The 27,848-nt window shown below is 40.1% G+C and overlaps 1 protein-coding gene across 3 annotated transcripts in view; it reads right to left on the reverse strand.

Moving 5' to 3' along the window:
- Nucleotides 1-17,253: 17,253 nt before the first annotated feature.
- The window catches only part of eml2 (EMAP like 2), a 31,532-nt gene continuing 20,937 nt past the window's right edge, over nucleotides 17,254-27,848 (reverse strand). For all 3 annotated transcript variants that reach the window (XM_005745011.1, XM_005745012.1, XM_005745013.1), the window contains 17 exons: nucleotides 26,454-26,583; nucleotides 25,806-25,955; nucleotides 24,806-24,875; nucleotides 24,515-24,625; nucleotides 23,887-23,982; nucleotides 23,588-23,722; nucleotides 23,359-23,458; nucleotides 22,460-22,614; nucleotides 22,123-22,248; nucleotides 21,896-22,027; nucleotides 21,728-21,795; nucleotides 21,483-21,571; nucleotides 21,272-21,369; nucleotides 20,926-21,013; nucleotides 20,669-20,764; nucleotides 20,281-20,411; nucleotides 17,254-18,855 (listed from right to left, as the gene is read on the reverse strand). In XM_005745011.1, coding sequence (XP_005745068.1) covers nucleotides 18,730-18,855; nucleotides 20,281-20,411; nucleotides 20,669-20,764; nucleotides 20,926-21,013; nucleotides 21,272-21,369; nucleotides 21,483-21,571; nucleotides 21,728-21,795; nucleotides 21,896-22,027; nucleotides 22,123-22,248; nucleotides 22,460-22,614; nucleotides 23,359-23,458; nucleotides 23,588-23,722; nucleotides 23,887-23,982; nucleotides 24,515-24,625; nucleotides 24,806-24,875; nucleotides 25,806-25,955; nucleotides 26,454-26,583 — 1,901 coding nt within the window. In that variant the 3' untranslated portion in view covers nucleotides 17,254-18,729. The remainder of the gene's footprint in view (nucleotides 18,856-20,280; nucleotides 20,412-20,668; nucleotides 20,765-20,925; nucleotides 21,014-21,271; nucleotides 21,370-21,482; nucleotides 21,572-21,727; nucleotides 21,796-21,895; nucleotides 22,028-22,122; nucleotides 22,249-22,459; nucleotides 22,615-23,358; nucleotides 23,459-23,587; nucleotides 23,723-23,886; nucleotides 23,983-24,514; nucleotides 24,626-24,805; nucleotides 24,876-25,805; nucleotides 25,956-26,453; nucleotides 26,584-27,848) is intronic.

Consider the following 27,848-nt stretch of genomic DNA (forward strand, 5'->3'; position numbering starts at 1 on the left):
GGAATCTGAAAACAGCAGAAGGAGAACTCCGCTGAAAACACTGTGTAGAAGCTGAACTCTGCTGAAAAATTCTTTATTTGAAAGACTACACTGAAGAGAGTCAAGAAAGAAAGACTTGAATTAGCAGAATTTCTGCTGAAAAGAGGTGAAGAAGCTGAAGTTTGCAGTGAAAACAGCTAAAGAAGCAGGAATTTGTGCTGAAAAGTATTGAAAAATGGAAAATTCTGCTGAAAAGAGGTAAAAAAGCTGAAATTTGTGTTGAAAAGAGTTAAAAAAGTTGAACTGTTTACTGAAATGTTTTTTGTCATAAGCGGGATTTGCCAAAAAATGGCATAAAAATCTTAATATCTCAAAAAGTATGAAAGGTATGAGCACCAAAAGAGCTGGCATTAGCATGGAGCAGAACAGATTAAAGTTTAAATGGTGGGAATCGGCTGAAAACTGAGGGAGTAGTTAACCAGCAAAGGTCGGAGCAACTAGAATAAGGTAGAATAAAGTTTAAAGAGAAACAGGATCTCAATAGTGTGAATGCCTTGAGGACTGCAGATCCCCATGCACTAATGAGAGGTGAATGAATTGAAAAAGGGGGCTGGGATGGGGCATAAAACGAAAACAAACAGCTTGCAGTGCAGGGGGCTCATATATAGACAGAGAATGTCTGCGGTGTTGTCCCAATCATGAAATCCAGTTAAATGATCTTCAATTCAAAGGATCTTGGAGTAAAAAAAGAAAAAGTCTCACTTGTCAGTTTGGCACACCTGTCTGCCACAGATATGATGCAATGTGAAACAATATGAGATAACATAGTGCAATACTGTAAGATGCCTCACAATGAGACACATTACCATGTAACAGAATGAAATACGATGCAATGTCATATGACAACATATCATACTATACCAGGGGTGGGCAACTCCAGGCCTCGAGTGCCGGTGTCCTGCAGGTTTTCGATGTGTCCTTGATCCAACACAGCTGATTCAAATGGCTAAATGACCTCCTCAACATGTCTTGAAGTTCTCCAGAAGCCTGGTAATGAACTAATCATTTGATTCAGGTGTGTTGACCCAGTGTGAGATCTAAAACCTGCAGGACGCCAGCCCTCGAGGCCTGGAAATGCCCACCCCTGTACTATACAGCAGCGGTCCCCAACCCCCGGGCCTCGGACCGGTACCGGTCCGTGAGTTGTTTGGTACCGGGCCGCGAGAGTTGAGGCTCAGGTGTGAAATGTATGGTTTCGTCACGGTCCTGGGTCAGTGACCCAGTGTTTTGAGTTTCTTGTGCCTCTGAGTTTTCTGTATTATGTTCTTAGTTCTCTTTGTTGTCCCAGCTTATTCTTTAGTGTAGTGTCTTAGTTTGGTTTTCTTGTATTCTGTTTAGTTCTCTGAGTATTTAGTAGCTGCCCTCTGTGTTTCTTAGTTGCTCTGTCTCCCCTAGTCTAGTTTGCATCTGTGCTAATTCCTGTTTTACTTTGAAGGTCTGTGTCTCATGTGAGTGTATCCTACTTTGCTCCCTTGTCTCGTCAGTTCTGATTTCTCCCAGCTGTGCTCTCCTTCTGTGTCTCATTCCCCTCGTTACTTCCCAGTGTATTTAAACCCTGTGTTTCTCTGAGTCAGTGTCGCGTCATCCCTCATGCTGTGTGGATCTCCCTGTGTTTTAGTTCATTGTTTCCCAGTTTAGCCTATTTTACTTTGTATGCTCGTTTTTCTGTGATCAGCAAAAAAAGGCTGTGATTTTGAGTTCATCCCCTGAGTCTGAGTCCTGCACTTTGAGTCCTCATCTCCTGCCTGCCACACAGCGTTTCATGACAGGTTTTCAGGGTTTTTATCGGTTTTGAGCGTTATTTTGTTATCGTTAACTCGGTTTTCCTAGGTCTTTTCACGTGTGTTATGAATAAATCTTCTTTTTTACGGTACCGGTACTAGTTTTATTTTGTTGTATTTATCCGCAACACCTTAAAGGCTGGTCCGTGAAAATATTGTCAGGCATGAACTGGTCCGTGGTGCGAAAAAGGTTGGGGACCGCTGCTCTACAGTGCAATATGACCTAATGTGATACAATATGATGTGATGTCATAGACTAGGATATGATGATATGATACCACACAATACAATACAATGCAATACAATTTGATACGATACATTCAAAATGTCAAACCATTGAGAATTGTCGTGTCAGTTTGGCTGAAACTCTTATGTGTTTTACTGACAGCTCCATTAAATAGTCCCGATCAGGACTCACAAATCTCAGCATATTCCTGGAAGGAGATTGATAAATCTACCGGAATGGATGTGCACAAATATGTCTGCAGCCCCCCCAAAACAAACTAACCACAACAAAGAGTGGGCATCCACTCCACTCCAAGGGGAAAAAAAGCCCTGGCATTATATTTTTTTTCTCCTGTGTCTCGTGGGACACATAAAAACACCTGGACGTGACCACAAGGTAATTAAAACAAAATGCACCAACACAAGCATAAATGCTACAACGTCAGCTGTTTACGTGGGATAAAAAGCCGGGACTTTTTCCCCTCTCAATCCCGGCTCTTTGTTGTGGTCAGTTTTGGGGGGGTTTTCAGGGCCAATCACATTTGTGTATTCTGATAGTTTCTGCAGTAATATGCTGGCATTTGTGAGTCCTTACACTGATGCTATGATTAATATTCCTATAGTGAGATGATGATTGTTACCGTCACTGATAACTTCAAAAACTGCAGCACTAGAAACACACAGGACAAATTGACAACACTGAACAGACCAATCACATTAGATGCAGACTGCATTAATATGATGTGTAATTAAATTTGTAGTGAGATGCACGTCAGGTTACGGCGTGGGGTTTCAGAGGAGCTACATGGTAGATTTCCTGCCGATCCATAAACTCCCAATTAGTGCTCTACAAAGATTCACTGCAGGAGTCTGTATCAGACAGCTTTTTGGAGTTCTGCTTAAAGAAAAGCTGATTTTTTTATTGGCTCATTATAACAGAGAATCTTTTGTCTTCATGCCTCTTGAGTTACTTTCGGCAATCTCCAAGTGGGCTGTCATATGTCATTTACTCAAGAGTGGCTTTCATCTAGCCAAACCACCATGCAGGTCTGACGGAGTGCTGCTGTGATTGTTCTTGCATCTGTTTAAGGTTTATGCTGAACAAGACTGAAGCACTGCTCTTGTTCTTGTTTACAAGTTTTTTACAAAGAGACGATTTTATGAAGAGCGCTGGTGATCCTCAGTTTATTTGACGTTACAGTCACAGAAGCTTTTATTTGTGTGTGGAAATTTTTACTGCAGGCTGTGTCATTTTGTGCAATAACAGGACTGTTCTCTGGACATGACGGTCTCTTATAACAGGCACTTTCGTGTCCCTTCTACAGTCTGGAGATGGGGGACGATGGTGTTGTTTCTGTGGGAAATCACAAACTGATGTCTGTGCGTTGCTACGTGGGCTTCCATGTATTTTGTGTTTGATGATTAACATGTGTGAAAGCTGTGGGAGGATGTCTCTGTGCACCCTCACTCCTTCTGCAGTGCCTGTCAAATGCTTATCAAGCGTGTCAACATCAAATCTACTTTTTGGGTGAAACACCACGAACACTGTGGAGGACATTCTTGTTATTCTAACCCTGTAAAGGTGTAAACAGGAATAATCTGGTGCTTCAGTACTAAAATGATTTCCTGTGGGGAACTCTTTAGAGTATTTTGAATCTTTATGAGAAATGATGTACAGCATGGTGAGAAAATTAATGACATCTAACTGCTGTCAAAAAGTAAATCATTTGTGATTGAACTGTTTTCTGGAAACATGGCCTCATTTCTGGTTCAATTGACTTATCGGGCAGGAGTAAATAAAAGATAAAACATGCCACCCTTTGATTGGTGCAGCTGATTTAACTTTGCACAAATAAGCAATTAAAATTTTAAATAGACTCTAAAGCTCTTTGTTTGGGTTTCATATAAAAGATTACAGGTGCTAATAAGCATCATGCATCGGAATTATATTCATTAGGGAAAGGTGACTTAAAACTCTAAAAGCACAACTTTGACTTTCGGTGTAAGCCATACAATCTAATTTCTTGTGAAGATGTAAAACGTCTCCCACCAGTCAACTCTGTTTATTTACATGGTTGATCGCACTGTTTTTCCCGTTATCTGTTGCTATAAACATTGCAAGATGCTCCCAGACCTTTATAACATCTTTGTTTAAGTATAATGAAGCAGTGTACACGCTCGCTCCAAAGTCAGAAGACAACAAAAGGCAATCACAGATTTTTAAAATATTGAATGCATCAAAAAGGCAAAAATTATATTTGGTTACAGGGAAAATTGGTGAAATGAAAATAAACATTCTGTAAAGTTCAAGCACCAAAAAAAAGAGCTTATAGTTAAGCTGAGGGAAGATATTATTATTCACTGTTTGCCTTCAAACATCAACATCATCACAGTGTATCTGCTAGCTAAAGGTCCAGCTGCTGTAGTTCCCAAGCAGACAAAAGAATGAGAGCTAACTTCTCTCAGAGAGGGAGAAAGATGTAAGAAAGACCGGACACGAGCAGTTATATTTAAAGGTAGGGACTGCTTAGAGGAAATTTAAAGCTTACATGTAATATCCCAGTTCTTTAAATCAAAGATTAGTGAAACATCCTGCAAAACAAACTAAGGTATATGAACTTTGTGTTATTCAAAGGTTGCATCAGAATACAGTTTAGTGCTGTACTGTGGCAAATTTAGAGAAATGCACTGCATTTGACTGGTAAATGGTAAATGGACTTGTTCTTATACATTGCTTTTCTACTCTGAGTACTCAAAGTACTTCATACAACTTGCCTCATTCACCCATTCACACTCTGATGGATTCATCGGAGAACAACCTGGAGGATTAGTATCTTGCCCAGCCTTCTGATTGGTAGATGGCCAGCTCTAACTCCTGAACCACAGCCATTCTGTTGAGCAGCTGTGGTGTTCATGGTCAGTGTTAGGGTAAATCCAGCAGCGATTAATTTAAATTTAAGGTGATGATGCTTAGCTACATTCACTGAATTCAGCCTTTATACCAACTGTATACTGTCTTATATAAAAACAGTATAAACAGCATACTAAATAAGTCAGCTTTCGCACAAGCATTGTAATAGTCATAGTTTATTATATAAATAATAAACATTTTTAATAAACATTTACATAAACTGTTGACCGCAATATTATCTACCCAGGTGTAGAGGGTTATTTTCAGCAACTTTCGTTCCAGTTTTCTTCCAGTTTGTAATGTTAAAAGTGTTATTAATCACATTAGCAGGGGCTGAAAATTGTAACAATTTTAGAAGTAACAATTTTAAATACCGGTAATGTATTTTCCGCACTATAAGGCGCACCTAAAATCCTTTAATTTTCTCAAAAATCGACAGTGCGCCTTATAATCCGGTGCACTTTATGTATGAATTCTGGTTGTGCTTACTGACCTCGAACCGATTTTATGTGGTACACAGCACTCAAAAATCTATCAAAAAATGTTTTAGTACGACTGGTAAGCTATGAAGCCGCACCGCTTCATGGATTGTCGGAGCATTACGGCTACAGTAGTCAGGAGACTTGCGGACTCGGAGTAATCCGGGTCCAAAACTCCGTCTGCTTCAGGCCCCAAAGTCAAACAAGCACTGTGGCATCACTGAGTTAAAAACTGTCTAAATTATTTCATCCTTAATAAAATCATCAGCATTGCTGCTTTACCAGGTGTAACAATTGCGTTTAACATCCAGACATCCATGAAAACAGAATTTATTAAATTTAATGGAGTTAGAAGTTAGCAGGAACTTACCTCGCTAGTTTCCACCTAAACATGATAGAGCATGTTCTGACTGAGAGATTTCTGAAAAAAATAAAACATACAGCTCTGCTATCACTTCTAACATGAATGAAGACAGAAAACTAAACAGCAGTGACTTTTGTAGGGTTACTGAAGTTGTGCTAGCTGGTATATAACGTTATGCTACGTGATCGCTAGCAACACAGCTATGTTAGCATAACATAATTCAACATTAATGAATCAATGGTACGGAAGTAGAAGAGGCAAGAAGAATGAGTTGAGTAAAGTTTGACTTATCTGACTGTTTTGCTTGATTTAATGCGCCTTATAATCCAGGGTACCCTATATATGAAAACAGACCCATTCATCGAAAGTGCGTCTTATAATCTGGTGCCCCTTATGGTCCGAAAAATATGGCAGCTGACTGTGGATAAAAATGACTAAAAACTGAAGATTTCATGCAACAGTGTACTACTTCCTTCACAATCTAGCAGAATATGGCTCTTATGGATTGCATTTATATAATGAAGCTGGCAGCGGAGGAACTGTGAGATGTCTATTCCTCAAACTGAGAGTCTGATGGACTTTCCTTCTTGGTCAGAGGTACACTGCAGCTTTCCACCTCTGTGCTGTTCTGTGAATTTAGACAGTGTTAAAACTACTCTGGCAATTCCCCTGATATAACAGCGTTTTGTTTTTGAAAAGAGGTTTTTTTGTTTCCTTTTTTTTTGGCAACTTTAATCAAACTGATGCTCCAGATACTCAACTAGTCAAATGTATTGTCTCAAATGTAATCCAACGATTTTCTTTAAAAAGCATGGCTCTTTTCTAGTGACCTCTGACTTTCGAGCAGTGGGGTGGATGTCACAGCTGGAAAAATACAGGTATGAGCAGCTAAATGAGAAATCTTGCTGTGCTTGAATGATGTGCATCTTTAGTGAAGTGACCTGCATTTCACTTAGTTGAGTCATCACTGGTGATGTTACGTGGCCACTGTTTTCTCAGTCTGACCCCAATAAGCAGCTGTTTCATCCACATAAACTGCATCTTGAAACTGAGAAGGCCAAAAAATATTTTGGACAATGTTTGCAGCTTTTATTTCGTTTTATTTATAACGTCACAAGATTAGTGACGTTGCAGATTAATAAGAGGACTGAATCTTTTCTCCACAACTATCTTCCATTGTATGAGTAATGTTCCCTGCTAAACTGTGCCGGTTGAACATTCCCTTCCCAACTTTGTGTGCTTTTGTCGTGGCATTATGTTATCTAAAGTGCTCACATCAGCATGTACTTTAGTTTCTCCACATGTGTCACACCCTTGAGCAGTACCAGCTCTGTTGAGACAGGTGGAGTCTCCCAAACACTGGAGTGGATCCAGATCACCATGAAACACAGACAAAATAAACACCCTGCAGAGATTAAAGCTTCCTCTTCATCTGGGGCCAGTCCACAGCATTTTTCAGGAAAACCTGGTGTATTTTCAGTGAGGTGGGTGAGCCTGGAACAAAACTCTTCTGTAATACAGCATATTCATCTGCAGCCCTGGAATAGCCATATATTTGAGTGGGAAATTTGAGTCTACCACTTTGGCCCATGTTACATATAGAGGAAATGGAGTCAGTTGACTGATCATGGCAAACTTTGACCCGACTGAAAATATCTTAATGAGATGGAGTGGCATGAAATGTGACAGACATTTTTGAGGCTTCTATAGTCTGGAACCTTAACCAAAAGAAAGTGTGAGTGCCACATTATGGTTTGACTATGTCGTCGTGCTATCTACAGCACTTTTTGAACCCTAAACATCTGACCACTTATTATTCTAAATTCCTGCAGTGAAGATGCCAGCTTAAAATGCATTACCGCTAACAGCAAAACAAAGATGATGTGTGGTTTTACCTGAAATGTCTTAAAAAAATTTGTCTGTTAGCTACACAATGAATCACAATGAGGCCCTATCCACATCATTGTCATCATGGTGACAATTGAGGGCATGAATGCATTTATGGAAGAACAGGACTTGAGAGACAGTATGTGAGCATATTAACATGCAATGTTTGTATTAATTATAATGCAAAACTCAGTACCAAAGCTGCACAGTAAGTCTGGATCTCTTTGAAGCTTTAAGGCTTCGTGCAAAATAAATGTAAATGCATTGCTGGAAAATGCTAACTATGTTTTTTTGTGTGTGTTTAGTCTTGTTTAGGTTCGCACAGCTCAAGCTCAAGCAGACCTGACCTCCAAACTCCTGCTTTGACTAACATATTACATCCTATTGAAAAGTATTTTATGTTTTGGAGCTATTTTCATGTCAAAGCCGCCTGTGCTCTGTGCTCTGTTTGCCTTTCACAACAACAAAGTACTGAAAAAAATCTACTAATTCTACATGACAACAAAATGGTATCGATCGAGGATTACGTGCAATCTGTTCCTGCAGCCATAAAGCTGTACAGATGCTTACAGTACATAGTAGTTAGAATAGAAGACAAGTGCTGCGTGACTCTTTTATGCAGCCACTTGAATCCTACAGTACATAAAATGACTCCTGGCGGTTTTTTCCGCTCTGTGGGTTGACCAGCAGACAGACTGCTGTTATTAAGCAACACCCCATACATCAACACACTGCTCAACAGGCTGTCGGCAGCAGCTCAGACACCCCGGTGGTAAAGAATGGAGAGCTCGATATGCTCTGCATTATCAGCCTTCTCCATGAGCTCTTCCTCTTCCCAGCTCCATTATGTCTTCTCCTCTTCGCTCCTTAGATTTACCCCTCTGCCTCTTTCAAACACAACTACCTGCTCTCCGTCCTTGTGAAGAACAGTTTCTTGAGGTAAAGATGGGTAGCGTTGCTCCTCCTAAACGATGCAGTAAACAAATTGAAAGAGCATGTCAGTATTTGAACACACACCAACATTTCATGCACTAATTTTATGACATATTATGTCACTTTTATCATGTTTTGATTATCTGACACCCTCCTGCTCAGTCTGTGTCCGTTATTGTTTTGTGTCTGGAATATTAATTGATGTTTTGATAAGGCCAAACACAGCATCTTGGCAGACCCTCCAGTAACTAAACCGGAACAGATCCACGGATGGTAAACAGTCGAGCGGTGCAAGAGTTCAGCGTGTAAGCGGCTAAAAAGCTTCCAGTAAGTGATATGTGATTTAGTACTTACAGTTTCATGCAAAACAATCAAAATATTTTTAGAATTCCTTGGAATGTTTTTAGTCAACTTCCACCCACATTGTCTTGACTCCCCCCGATAATCACATGAAGTAAATGCAGATTTTACTCTGTAATGACTATAGGAAACGAATACTATAAGAATGCGTCTCTCCAAGCGTTTAATTCTGGCATAAATTGTGAAATCTCCCAGTAAAAACATGTGCAACTAAAACAGGAAGAGGACACGAAAGAAGAAATAACATGGAGGTGATGATCTATTTAGGGTTTGTGTAAGTGATCGGGAACTGTGAGTCAGTGTAGTTTTAATGAAATGGTCCGCATGTGTGTCTGTATGTGTGCAAGTGTTGTAGCCTCAGGGTTGTATCATTTGCGGACGAGACCCCAGACTGTCAGAATCTTCCATCCTGTGTCATTTTGTAGGGTCTCTGAGAACGGCTCCGTCTATTCTCTGTTCTCACGGCTTGTTTCCCATCAGAAAAGTGTCACATTTTTCATGTTTTTGTGTGACTTATTTCTTCTAAGTAACTCCTTCACAGTTGTCCCTCAGACCCAACAGTGTGGGTGCAAAGTGGTGCAAAACTTACATTTTGTTTGGATGAATTAGTTTTGTGATGTCAGATGATTAAGTGATTGTTGGTTTCTGCAGTTTTGTCTCGAGGTCAGTCTGCTCCACTTTTTTGTCCTAATTTAAGTATATTGTTGCTCTGTTGGTCCCAGCAGACAGACACCAGTGGTATAGTTGGATTAAACCCCACTCTCCAGTCAACCTCTCCGTTGTTCTGCTGTCAGAGTGAAGAAAAGGCCAACCAGACCAGACTGAAAATCAATAAATTGCAGCCCATGTCTTCCCTGATTTGCATTAAATCTGCTAATATAGTTGTGCTAGTCTCTCAGTGTTTGTCACGAGACACAGATGGCTCTGTCTCCTACGGCTAAACTGCAGCCATGCAATACGATCATTTTCCTAATTTCCTTAAATATTTTATCCAACTGCGGTCACAGAGGGTGTGTGCCTATCTGTTTGGGTGAGTTACACCCTCAGCATGTTGTCATTCTGTGACTGGGCAACCATTCACACTCACATCTTCTGCCACTTTAAGAAAACAGGAAGCAGCTGCCAACCAACTCCAGTTTTCAGCCCTTACCTCAAAGGACACCAGAGGACACAAACCAAAGGTGACCTTAAGGAAGACATTGAGACCTAACCTTATTTTGTGCTCATGAACTGAATCGGCCTTTTAATGACTCAAGTTTCACTGAAGCAGAGAAGGCCCCTGGAGTTTATTTGTGTGCAGTCTGTCATTTTCTATTTTTGATGTCAACAATTTCACTGCACATTTTCCAGTACAGGGCACCTACACAGGATCAATTCTGTTTCGCAAACCAAAATTTGGACCATTCAATATGCTCACCCCAGGTTTGAAACCCAAATGGTAAACAGGCTGGTTCTTATGCAGTGCTTTTCTATTCTACAAGAGCGTTATTCAGGCATTCACACTTGCTGATAACTCCATCTAAAGAAACTCAAGGCTCAGACTATTTTGGCCAGCCAGAGAACGAACCACCAACCTTGCAGTTAGTAGATGACCTGCTCTACCTCCTGTGTCACAGACGAGGTGTCAGTGGGAAACACAATCAGCACGAGTGTCTTGAAGCATGCGCATTGATTAAGAACGTACATACAGGGAGTGCAGAATTATTAGGCAAGTTGTATTTTTGAGGAATAATGTTATTATTGAACAACAACCATGTTCCCAATGAACCCAAAAAACTCATTAATATCAAAGCTGAATGTTTTTGGAAGTAGTTTTTAGTTTTAGCTATTTTAGGGGGATATCTGTGTGTGCAGGTGACTATTACTGTGCATAATTATTAGGCAACTTAACAAAAAACAAATATATACCCATTTCAATTATTTATTTTTACCAGTGACACCAATATAACATCTCCACATTCACAAATATACATTTCTGACATTCAAAAACAAAACAAAAACAAATCAGCGACCAATATAGCCACCTTTCTTTGCAAGGACACTCAAAAGCCTGCCATCCATGGATTCTGTCAGTGTTTTGATCTGTTCACCATCAACATTGTGTGCAGCAGCAACCACAGCCTCCCAGACACTGTTCAGAGAGGTGTACTGTTTTCCCTCCTTGTAAATCTCACATTTGATGATGGACCACAGGTTCTCAATGGGGTTCAGATCAGGTGAACAAGGTGGCCATGTCATTAGTTTTTCTTCTTTTATACCCTTTCTTGCCAGCCACGCTGTGGAGTACTTGGACGCGTGTGATGGAGCATTGTCCTGCATGAAAATCATGTTTTTCTTGAAGGATGCAGACTTCTTCCTGTACCACTGCTTGAAGAAGGTGTCTTCCAGAAACTGGCAGTAGGACTGGGAGTTGAGCTTGACTCCATCCTCAACCCGAAAAGGCCCCACAAGCTCATCTTTGATGATACCAGCCCAAACCAGTACTCCACCTCCACCTTGCTGGCGTCTGAGTCGGACTGGAGCTCTCTGGCCTTTACCAATCCAGCCACGGGCCCATCCATCTGGCCCATCAAGACTCACTCTCATTTCATCAGTCCATAAAACCTTAGAAAAACCAGTCTTGAGATATTTCTTGGCCCAGTCTTGACGTTTCAGCTTGTGTGTCTTGTTCAGTGGTGGTCGTCTTTCAGCCTTTCTTACCTTGGCCATGTCTCTGAGTATTGCACACCTTGTGCTTTTGGGCACTCCAGTGATGTTGCAGCTCTGAAATATGGCCAAACTGGTGGCAAGTGGCATCTTGGCAGCTGCACGCTTGACTTTTCTCAGTTCATGGGCAGTTATTTGGCGCCTTGGTTTTTCCACACGCTTCTTACGACCCTGTTGACTATTTTGAATGAAACGCTTGATTGTTCGATGATCACGCTTCAGAAGCTTTGCAATTTTGAGACTGCTGCATCCCTCTGCAAGATATCTCACTATTTTTGACTTTTCTGAGCCTGTCAAGTCCTTCTTTTGACCCATTTTGCCAAAGGAAAGGACGTTGCCTAATAATTATGCACACCTGATATAGGGTGTTGATGTCATTAGACCACACCCCTTCTCATTACAGAGATGCACATCACCTAATATGCTTAATTGGTAGTAGGCTTTCGAGCCTATACAGCTTGGAGTAGGACAACATGCATGAAGAGGATGATGTGGACAAAATACTCATTTGCCTAATAATTCTGCACTCCCTGTATAACCCTCATCTTTGTTTGTCTCTTTCATCCACAAGAGCTGAACATCTCCAGACCCTTACATCAGAGTGTGTCTAAGATGAAACTGATGTTGGTCACAGCCAGTCTCTGTATAGCACATCTGGGTCCAGCTTTCTCGCTCTCTAAACCTCTGGAGGACATGTGGTATGTATAAAATGACATTGGCTGTGTATCCCACACAAATGACTTTGGGATGAAATCCACATCCAGAGCACTTTGCAGCTTTGAGTCTGTCAGATGCTGCTGCTGCACATAAAACACATGAACCCTCCACAGGTGGGCCAAGTGATAAGATTGATGTATTACTAAAAATAATTATTTTAATCAGTAAGACACATTTGAAAGACAGTGCAGTTCATCTGTGAATTATTTACACTCACATACATCAGCCAGTTCATAGTAATGTGCCGTGAAAGCATAATGAATCAGTTAATGGGCAAACATTATGTCTTTACAGACAAATTTTCATGGTCCGATCGGTCAACACAGAATTAGCATTAGCACTGTGCTGTGGGAAGGATTTAAAGTAAATAGGTATGCATATTCATGTAGCTCCAGTTTCTTCCTGTAGTATGCACGACCCTGTCCTTGAGTACAGACCCAAAGTAAACTACAAGAAGCTTACTAAAACACTTGGAATATTTTATCTTCCATCTTCGAATGTGTCTAATAAGCCCAAGCATTCCTGTCTCTTCCATGCCCCCTCCTCCTACACATCGATGTTTATTATGTTAACATTTAGGGTCTTGTATGTCTCGGTCTCATCCTTTCCACGTACAGGAAATGTGCGTCCCCCGTCGAGGGAGCTCAGCAAGAATTAAACACTTGCTGGTATCTTAATAAAACTGAATTAGCGATGAATCATCCCCAACCATGAATCATACATCAATAATACCTCCACCACCTACTGCTACAGCCCCTCCAGAAAATTGAATGTTTTCAGAGAAGCTAATGCCATTTTTAGAAGAACCCACCAGAACAGTACATACTCACAGATTGATCATGAGAAAGCAGGCCTCGGTGATCCAGAGATAAAAAGATGATCTGTTATCAGTGACTGTAAGGATGCTAACCTGTTACACTTTACTTTGTTTACAGAATTCAGTTTAGTTTTATTTATACAGCGCCAAATCACAACTACAGTTTCCTCAAGGCGCTTTACATTGTACCCTATCAATAATACAGAAGATCATGTGAAAGTGTTTTTCTATAGAAGGATATAAGAGAAAGAATAAGTCTAAAAAAGAAAAATAACAACATGAATAACTCTGTATCAGTATTTTCTATTCAATCATTTTACGATTTTGCTGAGTTAAGACAGGCTTTCTAAGTATTTGGTTTCAAATGGAACTATTTTCAGCTCACGGGTCTTTACACGAATCATGCTACAAAAAGCTAATTCTGTCATTAGTTTGTGTCTGCTTCTGACTTTCATTGATTTTTTTCTGCAGCTTCTAAAGTTCACTTTGTAATCACTTTGTCCACACCAGTATTTCTCTACAGTAGCATTAAAGCTGGGGCAGGCAAAATGCTGTTTAGTGTAATTGGAAAAAAGAAATCTATAATACTCATTCAAGACTGCAATTCAAGTGGTTTTAACTAAAGTGTTGCTGGTGATAGGGATCTTTGACAATCAAAGGTCCTCAGACCAGATCGGAAGAGTAGTTTGTGTTGTATAAAGACTAAAGAGCATGCAGGAAATACAATGTGATAGTGAAATAGATTAATTAGAAGATTTTCACTTTTGTGAGTGACGTTCAGGTCCGATGCAAAGCCAAAAGCTGATTTAATAAATGCTTTATGCAGGACTGAGAGGATGTATTCCTGCAGTTCTTGAGCTTATTTGAACCCTTCTAGTTAAAATCACAGTCATCACATGATCATTTGGCCTCATGATTTCATTATATTTGTTGTCATATCACAGTTGAGTTATGAAAACAAATATAAACCGCAAATATAAATAGAAACATAAGTGTTATTGTATTTAATCGGGTAGAGCTGGGTATATGTTGCATATATCTTGTGAATGCCCTCAGTAATGCATAAGGTCAGCTGTTATGTTCATGTAAGACACATCAGATATACTTATACTATATCGTATACTGTAAGTATACGTCACGATTCTGTAGTCCAGCAGCAATAACTTAAATTAACAATTTCAAGGATGAATTTATCAGACTCTCACATTATTCTGGATGTTTTCAAACACTTATTTATGCACTCGTGTCCTCAGGGGTCACAATAACATTTCAGCCAGAAAGACTCGTGTTTGATTCTAAAATACTAGGATACTGAGGAGTTCATGGTCCGCTGCTACAGTCTAATGCAACCGGCTAAGGTCCTGTGGCTGCATAACAAACTCAAATCATCACCCCTCCACCACCGTGCTGTCAGCTGGTATGAGATGTTTGTGCTGATATCTACTACCAGCATACTGATATGACCTGACAAACAGAGCTGATATGTTCTATTTTTTGTCTCACTGCGTATTTTGGCCAAACATTTTTACCTTGTCCAAAGGACATTGTTCCAGAAATCTTGTGGTTTCTTCAGATGCACCTTTGCAGTCTTAGTCATGCTCTCATGCTTTCTTCAGAGAGAAGAGGCTTCCTCCTAACAAGCAAGTCAAATGGCTTGCTCAGAGCATTTTCTAATTATTCTACTATCATAAAAAAATAATGCTCACTTTCAGCCGTTGCCTGAACACCAAAGGGATTTGTCTCTCCAAAACAGCAGCCTGTCACTTGCTAAGTGAATGTGTAAACCACTACATTCATGACCTTTAGCATGGTAACTGAGGCCTGGAGAGTCTCCGATGGAGCTCTTGGGCTTTTGCAATATTCTCTGAGAATTGCACGGTCTGACCTTGGGGTGAAATTGTTGGGATCATGGCATTGTGTTAACACACAGAGGTGGTGACACTTGCTGATCATCAGTGAATCTTGTGCATTTCATTAGTAGTACCTGGCTGCTACTTTCCCTCTATGGGCATATTTTTATTTATTTGTTTCAGTACAGAGTATAGACTTCTGCAAAAACGTTGTATATCAAAGGACTGTATACAAACTACTGTAACTTCTGTTGATTTTATCTAACTGCCCAAATTTAATTCTTTCACTGGTGCAATTAAACTCACTATCTTAACTCTGAAGTTTTATGACCCTATTTATATATTTATATGTCCCACATATCCAATAAAAGAAGGAATTTAAACAAGACTTGATAAAAATATAAATCTCTCAAGACCGGTTGCATTCTCACCTACTGGGCAACAGTTGGTAGGGAAAAGTGGGGCTCAAGTTAATAACATCTAAGACAAGAGAAAAACTAAAAACAATCAAATGCAAATACACAAAACAAACAAACAAACCCTTAAACACGTAAAAATAGTAAAATGAAAATGCATACCCACAAAAAAATAAAGATTAGGAACCTACCAGCACAGAAAAGAGTACCATGAGTTCTCTATGCTGACTGGGTTTTCTAATGAGATTAAACTATTTTTTTTAGAATCCTTGTGAGAGAAGATTGCATTAGGCCACATGGAAATGGAAATGGAGGAAGGAGTCTGCACTTTTCATAAGAGGACAGTACATTTGTGCCAGCAGCAGTTGGGGCCTGTTTGATAAACCGTGCCCTGTTTCTTCTTACGAAGGGAACATTGGATATAGGTAAACTTGACCGTCATGACAACACCAGTGCAGTGTCACTATGCTTATTACATTCTGCTGTTCTTTGGATAAACACTGGAATCATCTTCTTTGGGTTTCCATTTCATGCTTTTTAAAGTAAAAAACTGCAGAATTGCTGCTGTACATCATAACAATGTTGGAAGTGTTGTTGCAAATAACCTTCACTGATTACCACTGATACCACTGATTGCTGATTTCCTCTCAACTATCCCAGTATTCATGTCAAATATTTTCCATCTGTTATTAATCATATGAAAATGTATGTAAATCTGATATCATGAGCTTGGTGAGTAATGTGTTGCATTTAGTTGCTTGTTTATGTGAACACTAATTGACACAGAGGCACAACCAAGTGACTGGGATAGTGCACATGAACATCTGTGCCACATATGGACTACTAAGTACCCTAGTCCCGATGGAAGACGCCCCCAAAGGTGGTTGAGAACAACAAGGACCTTCATTCCAGACAGACAAGCATCTGTTGGCCAACCAACCACACATAGTGGTGGCTGAAAAGGAACAGAAGACCACAGTTGTGACAGATGTGGCAATCTTAGCAGAGAGCAGCATCAGGAAGAAGGAGCACAAGTAAATGGTTGTTCCAGTCGCTTCCATGGCCACACATGTATAAAATCAAGTACCGTAACTAGGCACGCAGACTGCCTCTGCAACATTTGTAAACGAATGGGTCCCTCTCGGGAGCTCATTTAATTCAGCGTGATACCGTGACAGGATGCCACCTGTGCAACAAGTCCAGTCGTGAACTTTCCTCACTGCTGAATATTCCACTGTTAGCGGTATTTTAACAAAGTGATTGAGAATTCCAGCGACTCAGCTGTGGTAGGCAATGTAAAATCACGGAGGTCTGCAACTTTCTGGAGAGTTAATCGCTATAGACTTCTAAACTTCATGTGGCCTTCAAATTAGCTCAAGTACAGTGGGTAGAGAGCTTCACGGAACGGCTCTGCATCCAAGCCTTACATCACCAAGTGCAATGCAAAGCGTAGGATGCAGTGGTGTAAAGCACACCACCACTGGAGCGGAGACATGTTTGATGTGTCCGCATCAATAGCAGTCTTCACAGAAGTGCTTCTGTAGGAATAAAATGCACTTCTGGAGATTCACAGAAGAGTTGAAGCTGCTATATTAAACCCTGTGGATTCAAGATGGGATGTCACTCAAGTTCATATGCATTCAAAGGCAGATCAGTGAATACTTTTGGGAATATTGTGTTAGTTTTTATTCATTTACGTCACTGACATCAATGCATCATGTTCGGCTTTTTGGCTGATGAAATAAAGGGGGGGGGAAAAAGCATCATGTGCATTTGGGTAAAAACTTTATTAACAAAACAAGAAGGCAAAGCACAGCCCAAGCTTCCATGGCACAGCAGCCTACATTACCTCGCTGTCAATCACTAAAAGTGCCACGAGTATAATAATTCTAACATCCATCGTTGTTACAGTTAAATATTAAAATAACACAGCCACTCGGATATACTGCATAATATATATTTACTCTAAAGACCTTTTAGACAACATCTACAGGAGGGGAGCCCAAGTCATGCTCATTCTCTTGCGCTGTAGCGCCATCTAGTGCCATCTGAGCACATTTGCAGTAGTAGTACAATCAGAAACACAACAGCCCAGCAGTAGAAGGAGAAATCAAAAGGCTCGGGACAAAACAGACACTTTGTACCGTTTACAATCTCCAACAGCAATCTGTACTATACTTACAATCTGCACCTTAAGAGTATGGAAATGCTGAGTGATGTAACAGTGAAGAGAAGAAGGCAGAGGGGTTATTATAAGCATTTTAAAAGGAAGATTTCACCCATTTAATGCAATATTAATTTGCTCAAATGCAGGCCAATATTTATCACTCTTTATGGTTTTAGAGTATCACACCTTCATTGTGTTGCTGTACTTAATCTTTGCACAAGTTTGAAATTTTATCTGTGATTTTCCAGGTGTAGGAAAGATCACTGCATGTTCACAGGGATCTACTCCACACTCCTGGGGGAGAAAAAATATATATCTTGCACTCCTAAAAGGTTCATGTTTTAATTCTGTTATTACAAATCATGGATATTTTACAGCACTAAATAAAATTTGGTTTAAATTTGATATGAAAAAATTTATCTAAGTACCTCAGTTCAACGTGTCACGCCTCCTTTATTTTTGTTTTGTGTTAGTTTATACACCCCAAACAAGTTTGAAGAAATGTACACTTTATGGAAACCAACGTCTGAAAAATACCATCATGTTAAACCCTAAAATCTTATTGTATCTTTCACCCTCATTGTGTTGCATGCATTTAAAATGGTTAACAAACTGCAGTATACATGATCTTAACCTTGCTGACAGGCTTGTAATTTAGAACAGATGTACTTCCCTTTAAAGGGTTGAAAGAGTTCAGGCCCAGTTAGTATTAATGGAAAAATTGCAGATTTATTGTGTTGTCAGATGAGGTGGATTTGCAGTAGTTGATTTATTTATTTATTTTTTGTAATGGTAAAAGTTAGTAATTTCCTCCATTACAACAAGTAATTTCTCTACAGTCTATAAGAAACAGCAGTACACTTTAAACTATTCCAGTGATACTCATTTGGTGTCACATCTCTGGGTTTCTCAAGTTACGGTGGTGCATTTTTTCTTTTCTTTACTTTTTTACATTCCAGTAGGCACAGAGGAGCTGCTGCCCCGTGGTAGCCCGAGGATAAAGATGAGGTGAAGAAGATGTGACGAGGGTCAGACAGGATTCCAGTGGAAGTCAGAGATGCAGGTGTATAATTTTGCCTAGGCAACCACCCACTGCAGGATGCTGGTGTCCTTCCCACCAGTGGAGATCAGGTGACTGTCATCGTGCAGGAAGGCAACGTTGGTCACGTGACTGCTATGGCCACTGTATTCTTGACTTGGAGCCTGGATAACAAAGCAAAGCAGGACAAAAAAAAAAGTTAAGGAGTAATTAATTAAAAGTGAACAACATGCTCTTTTGGGAATTTTAAATGAAAGTTTCACAGTTTTCTTTATTTGAAGGATGTATAAACTATATGCACTGTTAACCTGGTGGATACATTACTGCACTAAATGCTCGGTTTCATCCTACTCTGTGCTTTGTAAGATGTCATGGAGAGCAAATGATAATATAGTCATAATAATCCCCAATCACCTGCAGTTCAAACCTTCCCTTTTGTCAGGGGCAGCCAATCATAAGAGAGACCTAAGGAAGGAGGAGCTAAAACTGATCCTTCCAGACTCAGGATGAACTGAAGTGCTTAACCAAGTACAAGATACAAAAGTTTTATTTTGAACTGTGACTCAAGCAAAGATACTCTAGTAGAGTCCAAGAGCAATAACAGAGTTTAAGTTCTCCATTGTTAATAGTAACCCTTTTCTTTTTCTTGTTTATGCATGCGTAAATTTGTGTGCATCATAGCCACAGTGACATCTCACTCAGATAAAGTTGAACAATCTCATATGGGAAGTTATTTCAGCTGCTGTAGTCTTGCTAGAGCTGCTGCTGCCCCTGCAAGCCACTTTGCAACCCATCTCGACCTCAACTCCATTGATTCAATAGGAGCCTGACTTATTTAATCTATGAATCCATGCTCTCCTCTTGACGGGGGCTCTTATTGCAGCTTTAGATTTATTTGCATGGAAGCTACAGGAACAGAGGTCCAATACCAATAATACCAAATATAAATTACTGGAGAAGAAAATTATCTTCTTTAAACAACGTTAACCTTCTTGGTCACATAAATCACCTCATGAACCTTCTAAGTTTCAATAATCATGAAGGTTATTTGCAATGAAAAACAAATGTATAATGTGGGGGTTTTACATTCGTACCAGCTGTTCATGAAACACAACTGTCTGGTTTAAGCCACTAAACACTCATTTTCATTCCAAATCTGTTTAAAATATGTTGTAACTTTTTACAGCTTGTGATTTTCTGCGCTAATGGCAGCCAGTTTGTCTTAATGGACAATTTAGTTTACAGCCCCAGTTTAGAAGGCTTTAACTGAAAACTTGTAAAAAAGGTGTCTAACAGCCTGCAACGGTTTGTGAGCACAATATAAACACCTGGCAGACATTGTGCACATTACAGGCCTGATAATGATAAGGTATTCTGTTATTTCTGCTGAGCTTTCATTGGGTTTCCCAGTGTTCATTAAAACTTAATCACAATGCAGTTGAGAGACAAACACCATAGCTACATAGTTCTGGCAGTGTTGAAAGTCAGCGTGTCTGCGAAGTGGAACAAATTTCAACACGAGCATACAAACACGCAGACCCCGGCTCTGATGTGCTTTGTGTTTGTCACTGTGAGTTAACATGACTGACCCTTGGTTGAGAGCAGGGGAAGGAGAACAAGTGCACTTTGCCAAAGTCATCAGCAGAGGCCAGCAGGGATCCATCATGTGACCTGCACGCAGCATTGATGTCTGTGCCATCTGCTCCATCTGGCCAGATTCCTGCAAGACACAAAAAGACAAAAAAAAAAAAAAGCGCCAGCGGCAGAGTTAGCACGAGGGCGACGAAGACAGTGGAACAGCATCTTCAGTCACTTCGTGTTTTTTTAGCTGCGGCCACATAAAAACACCGTGCTCTTCTCCATCAAAACAAATTCGCAAGAAGAAACGACTGTGTGAGAGCTACGCTTGCTTCAGGCAAACATTGCAAAATACTAGTGTGATAAAATAGATGAATTTAAAAAGTTTTATCAACCTACCAAACGTGTTGAAGCTCAGAGTGCAGGTGGAGGTGGCCCACTCCAGGTTGCGCACTGTGTCCATGTTGGTCACATGTTTACCACTGGATGCCTCCCCTAAAAGCCGAAGAAACCCCCCCAAAAGATTCCTTGACATATGAACATAACTTTGAGATGTCAGTGATATGAGTTTCATATTTTACCAGATTCCTATATTGACAGTAAAATCAGAGGGTGGAGCTAAAAGTGCACATGAACAGACATGAAGTATGACTTACAGAAGAGGATCTCATAGTCTCCTGAGTTGGTGACAAGGTACTGGCTGTTTTTCGACCAGTCCACATGGGTAACAAAGCTGGAGTGTCCCTGGGGAAGAGGCAGATCATGCAGAGTGACGATTGAACATTTTTTGTTAAAACTCTCTTTTAATGTTATTGATGTCAATTCTGAGTGAAATTCTCATCCAAAGAACAGCAATATATCAATTCACTTTTCAACCTCCATAAACTACTTAAGCCTTCAGACACTAGCGATCTGATTTTATGAAAAGAGATCACTGTAAGAATGGGAATTCATTTACAAACAGACATTTACAACTGGCGCTCCATGTGAGCATCTACTTACAGTGCATTTCCCCACACGGCTGTACTTTCGGCCGTTTTCAGTTACAGCATAGATGTAAACAAAGTTATCATGGGAAGCGACAGCCAGGAAGTTACCGTCTGCAGACACAAAGTGAAGTTAGCAGAAAATCAATGAACTGAAATATGAAATTTTGTCTGAACTTTAACATTTTATGGATCTGTGTCAGCGAGGTGAGCAGATGATGTTTTACCCGGAGAGTACTTGACATTGGAAATGATCTCATTGCCATCTGTGTGCATAGAAACAAGATCCCGAGTGTCAGTGTCCAGCACCAACCACCTGCAACACACAAGGCAGAGATTTGGGAAAATGCACATGACAAGGATCCAAATAGGAAGGCTTTAATATCTCCAGCATTAAAGGAGATCAGTCTTAGTGAATGTTTTGTCAATGCTCAGTTTCTGAATTTTAACTTGTTTCAGCTGTAAGGCTCACTTTCCAGTCATGGTCCCCACAGCCAGAACAGCCCCGCTGGGATGGAAGCCTGCAGACCTCCCTGGATCCTAAAGCACAGAGAAGACGACATACTTGTTATTTAGTACTTGTGATTGAACGGGAAGCTCAGTCCCTAACGCTGTCTTCATTCACAAAAATCTTCCTCACCTCGATGGTCTTGCTCCACAGGGGCTGGTGGGAGTGGGCATCCCAGAGGTGAACTTGTTTGTCCTGTGAGCAGGTAACAAACTGCTCCATGGTGGGATGGATGTCCAGACCCCACAGCTCATCGGTGTGACCCTGTAGCACATCATATCATTTCTTATTTAAAATGCAGCATGCATAAAGTTAAAATATTTGTTAGTAGTCAGCCTGTGAATGTTATCAGCGTGTACCTGCACAATAGGCGTTAATGTATCAGGGAAGGCAGCTCTGATGATTGCATTCTTGGTGGTTCCAACAAAGAGTTCTCCGGGTTTACCTTCAGCCAGAGCACGAACAGGACCGAAGGACTCTCCCACCTGGACACACACATGCAGCACAGAGTCAAAGAAAGCACAATATTCAAAACATTAAGTAACAAAACTTTTTTTTGGAGTTATTTACTTGCAGCACAAGAGACACCCACTGACAGTTTAATCACTAAACTGAGAAAAGTTTAAAATAATATTTAAGTGGGTTCCACAGAAGTTTCACGACCTCCGATTTCCCCTCAGAGGAGAATTCGCTCACCTCCATCATTGCCTTTTTTCTGTAATCGTGGTCCCACAGCACCACCTTGCGGTCTTTCCCCCCTCCAGACACCATGGTGCCGTCCTTGAGAACACACACTGAGAAAATGCCACCTTCGTGCGCCGCTGACACCACCTGGCTGATGCGGGTACCACCTGTCAGACGACACAGGAAATCAGAGAGTGAGCAGCAGATATCCTGCCTCTTTACATTTGTGCTTCACAGTAATGATAAATGAATGATTTCATTTAAAATCCAGACTGCCGTAACTATGTCAGATGCCCCACCCCCCATTATCAGTGGCTTGCTGATCTTATGTCGTGTCTCAGTCTTGAAAAGATCCACCCAGAATTAAAAGGGCACATTTGGTAAAATCTGGGGTCTTTTTCTGACAAACTTCTCTAACTTTCAATTTAAGGATGTTCCTGTTGACTAACAGATTTGCTTATTCCATCGAGGTCCGATGACCTACAACTCTGTAGATTTTACTGTGTTAATGGGAATGTGAAGCTCAGTTGTGTTGCTGCTAACTTAGTGTCGTTTGCAAGGAAAGGTTTTGTTAGTACCAATCGACCTTTCCGAGTTCTGGAGTTTTGTTAATTTTTTAACCTATGTTCTAACGTGAGAAGTTCTGTTTTGTATTCAATGTAACCAGTTTTTGTGTTTCCCTTCGTTTTTTTTTTTCTTTTTTGTTAGCTGTATCCACAAATGCTTGATTTTATGTTCTGTTATTCCTGTTTTATTGAAACAATCATATATGAATATAAACGTGTTCAAACCTTCGTTAATTCAAGCAGCCAGGATTTCTGCGATTGGCGATTGAATCTCTAAATTTTGTCAAAAAAGAAAAGAAAAAAAAAACAAAAACAGCTGGATCAGAACTTTCACTTTGATCGTACCTTTGGCCCAGATGTAGAGGTTCCCACTGGAGTCTCCTGTGATGGCGTCTCCATTCTCAGCGAATGCCACACACAACACATACTTTGGTTTCTCGTGTTTCTACAAAGCCAGACAATAAGGATTTCAAGGACTACAGAAAAGACTGCTGTCATAGACTGCACCTTAAGGAATAAAACTAAATATACAGCAGGGTTTTAAGAACAAACAACTTGTGTATAGTTGCGATACCTCAAACAGGCCCTGTCTCTTGGTGAGAGTGTTCCCCTCCATGGTCCAGAAGTTGATGTGAGATTTTCCACAGGTAACAATCAGGTTGGTGTCCATGGGATGAAACACAGCAGCCAGCACAGAGTCATTGGAGCACTGCAGGGACAGAAGCCAGGAAGCTATCGTTTCATTCTATTTGCTACGTTCATGAAAACATACCATTAAAATCCTTCATCCATGCATGTTATCTAAAAAATTTAAAACCAGGAGATCAATAATGATACAGCTGTATGAATGAGATCAGACTCAGGTGGCCATACCTTGACTTCAGCCAGCTGCTTCTCCTTCTGCCAGTTCCAGACTGACAAGATGTGATCGTTGGCATCATCCACAGCGCAAAGGAAGGTGCCGCCATTCTGGTGAATGAATGAATAAATAACTGATTAAATCTTAATAAGGCATGAAAACATAGAAAGGGGCCTGAATGACTTGTGTAAAAACTGGGTATTTGGATAAGTGCATAGTTATTGGGATTGTATTATATTTAGCAGGAAGCATTACACTTGCAGTGTTATATATAGATCACATCATGAGTCTGGCTGACTAAAGCATTGATTATATCTGAGCCAGAACTATGACTCATCAGTTTAACGGGCTTCTTACTGACAAAGACATTAACCATCGCCTGCCAAAACACACTCAAGTAACGTTGTTAAGCCTGTGATTTATGACACCGACTGACGTAGATGATGAATGTAGAAAAACTGAGACACATAAATAGTTGGCTGATTAAATGTGAAGTTTTAGGGGAATATATGTCTTTACACTAAAATAAAACACCTCCAAATTCATCCCCTTTTTTCTTTAGAGGTCATTATTCATTGGTGTAATTCCCTGAACTAGAATGATGTTGACACCTCTAGTCTAAAAGGGTGAGACGCTCCTTACCGACTTTGAGAAAGCCACACAGGTGACCGCTCTATCGAACACTCCCGTTCCAAGCACATGGAGCGTGTTGAGGCTCACAGAATCCCAGACGCGAACATGGGGAGCCAGCAGCTGAACACACACACACAAAAAAAGAGGAGACATAGTAAAGTTGTTTGATTCATATCAAACCTTCTTCTGGTTTCCACAAAAAACAAAACAAAACTTTATTTGAAGTTTTAAAGCTCTTTCAGTTTCATATTTAGTGATTAGGAGACAACGCTACGGCAGGATTGGAGATGCTCGCAGTACCTTTCCATCTTTAGAGTTTCCAGCCACTTGTCCTGTTGCTATGGTAACCATGTCAGGATGCACACTCAGGCTAAGAAGATATGAGAAAATATTAATTATATTTGTGGCTTTGTGATTATTAATTCTCATTCATTCTGCTTCTTTCACACGATGCCTTTAAAAATGTTTATCGTGACACACGCCGTTTTCTCTGGTCTCTGACTTTTACAGGAAATCTCGAGTATTTTTCAGAAGCACGTTATAGACACTTGACACGTATAAACAACAGCCATATAAACAAACCGATTGACTCACATTTTCCAAGTCAATAAAAACAAATATACAATATTTATTTCAATGTGAATCATATTTTGCATTTCTAAAACACAAAAAAAATGACAACGTGAAGAGGCGGATTCCACGTGACGGCGTGGGAGAGGAGAGCACGATTGTTTCCCTGCAGAGCGGAGTAGCTTTCCCAGCATGCCCCAGGGGGCCTTAATGTTTACATCCCAGTGTCTCCAGGCACAGGATGTCAACTGGTGCTCATTAAGTACAGCACAAATTTCACTGATGGTAAACACAGAAGCTGTCGATGACGTGTTACGCAAAAACAAAAACAACTTCTGAACAGCTCGTTTCTCTCTTTGTCTCACGTGTGGGGTCGAATAGAGTTTTGCCTTTTTACATTTTCTTTTCATTTTAATTTCTTTTGGGAGGAGATTTGCTCATTTTAGCTTCATTTTTACTGTTTAAAGAGGTTTCCTCTAGTTTTTATTCATTTGAATGATGATTGTTATGTTAGTTCTTCTGTATGAAAAGACATAACATCAAGTGAGTCTGTTTAAACAAAACCATCTATATCACGGTGTGTTAGTTAAACACAGCTTTTGATCAAACGGGATCTGTTTACAAGACTTGGAGTAAATGAGGAAAGCAGAGATGATGCAGGAAAATGCACAGTCTCTGTAAAGATTAAAAGATTTTAATGGCTGCTCTCATCAGCCTGCTGTTTTCTCACCATTTCACATCATCGTTGTGGCCCAGGTAGTGTCTCTGCTGCTGCTCCTCTGTGTTGTACAGCACCACCACTGAAGCATTGAAGTAGACAATCTCTCCCGTGGGAAGCAGGTACAGGTTGGAGCGGCAGTCACGACCACGGTAGCCATAACTGGACCACGCTTAGATTAAGGAAGATGGCTGATGCTGGACAGGATTACCAGAATATTCAGCAATTTTATTTTATATATTTTGTTGATGCTTCTTACTAAGATAACTTAGAAACACCAAATCTTATTTTTTGTAATTTCTTGGTTTTCAGAGATACAGTTTGTGCTTTCACCCCTATTATTTATCTTACAGACAAATATGTGTCAGAACAGCTGTGAAAACAGAAGATATGATCATTAGTTATTAGTGATATTAGAAAAATGTACTCCCACACCGGAGGTCACGTCCATTACGTTTATATGGTCTAACAGGTTGATTGGTGAGCCACAGACAGTTGCATGTTGTATGAATCACAGCAGAATAAATCTAAATAAACCTAAAAATAAAATAACGCTAGCCTGAGTCTATTAATCAGATATTTTAAATATCTAAACCATCCGAATCTTTAAGTAAACTGTTCGTGTACTTCTTAATTTCTCTCTGTCTGGATCAAGGATACACCCACTGCAGTTTGAGCTTATGGTCAGGCAGCGCCACCTTCTGGTCAAGGCTGTAAGTCCCCTTCTGCTGGTCTGGGACGTGCATGGTGACGGGACGGCCGCGGAGGAACATCCTCACGTAGCTGTCCTCTGCAGTTAAAGAGGGAGGGAGGGAGGAAAAGCAAGATCACCAGTTAAAGAAAGAGAGAAGGACAAAGTAACACTAGTTTTGACCTCTGTACCATCACCCTCTCTAGCTTTGACAGCATTTTTTACTAACTTTATAACCAAAATGATTTTGTGTCAGTAAGAACATAATTGATTGAAATACTTCTTTAAGTTTCACCCCAGTAATGCCAATTTGAAGACAGCGGACGCAGCAGGAAGTCTAGAAACCTCCCAACTCAACACCTGACATCAGAATAATTTTTCCTTCTTTGGTGCTTGGTATAAGTTTTCAGACACTTTGTGATTAAATATGCATACGAGGCCATCTCTCTCTAAATTTGTGCTACTTTGCATGCTTCAGAAGAGAAAATTAAACACTGAATAAAGCCAGCTTCATAATTATCATGTCTCTTTGGTGGCACATTAGACTTCAAAATGGGAACGAGGAAATATTGTTAACAGCCTCCCAGAAAAATCCTTTCAGAATACAGACAGGACTAAAACTGGAAAATTCGTTGTATGCAAGTGTTGCTGAAGTTTTTTTAAAAGACTTTAAATCCATGTAATATAAAGTTTATACCTTCTTTTTTTTTTTTTTAAATTGAATAAAAAGCAATTTGCTGGTATAAAATGTAACAAGGATACAGTAACGCAGCATAAAACTTTCATAGCTGCTTCCTTGCATGTAGACGATTATCTTTTCATATAAAGTCTTGCATGCAATGAGGCATAAGTTTAATTAATTTGACCTAATTTGCATAAATGTCCAACAGAAGAAAAAAAAACAACGACGTAAAATAGCAAAACAGCACACCACCTCACAATTCACCAGTGCTTAAAAAGATGTCACATTTTTGCTTGTTAAATATATATTAATGGGAAAATGCATAAACAGACAAACAGCTTCACATGCTTAAACACTTTCCAGCAATTACAGATCTTTTGTTTTACAACATATTCAAAATCTCCAGTAGTCTCGTACTCATCTTAATGGGAGATCCTCTGCATTTCCAACATCCTCTAAAATAATTAAAATGGGACATCACTATCTCTAATGAGAAAATGCATTTCTTTGAAATGACAGTCAGAAGAATCCTTCAAGAGTTCTTCGAGGACTCCTGAAGGCTAATTGAGTTTCACACATGAGAGGTTGCTCATCCCCTTTACAGCAAATTAAAGTGTGACAGTAATTGGAGGCTGAGACATAACAGCTAACGCAATTATCACACACACACACACACACACAC

This window comes from Pundamilia nyererei, unplaced genomic scaffold (assembly GCF_000239375.1).
Source record: "Pundamilia nyererei isolate P.nyererei 1_Seehausen unplaced genomic scaffold, PunNye1.0 scaffold00152, whole genome shotgun sequence".
Taxonomy (NCBI): Eukaryota; Metazoa; Chordata; class Actinopteri; order Cichliformes; family Cichlidae; genus Pundamilia; species Pundamilia nyererei.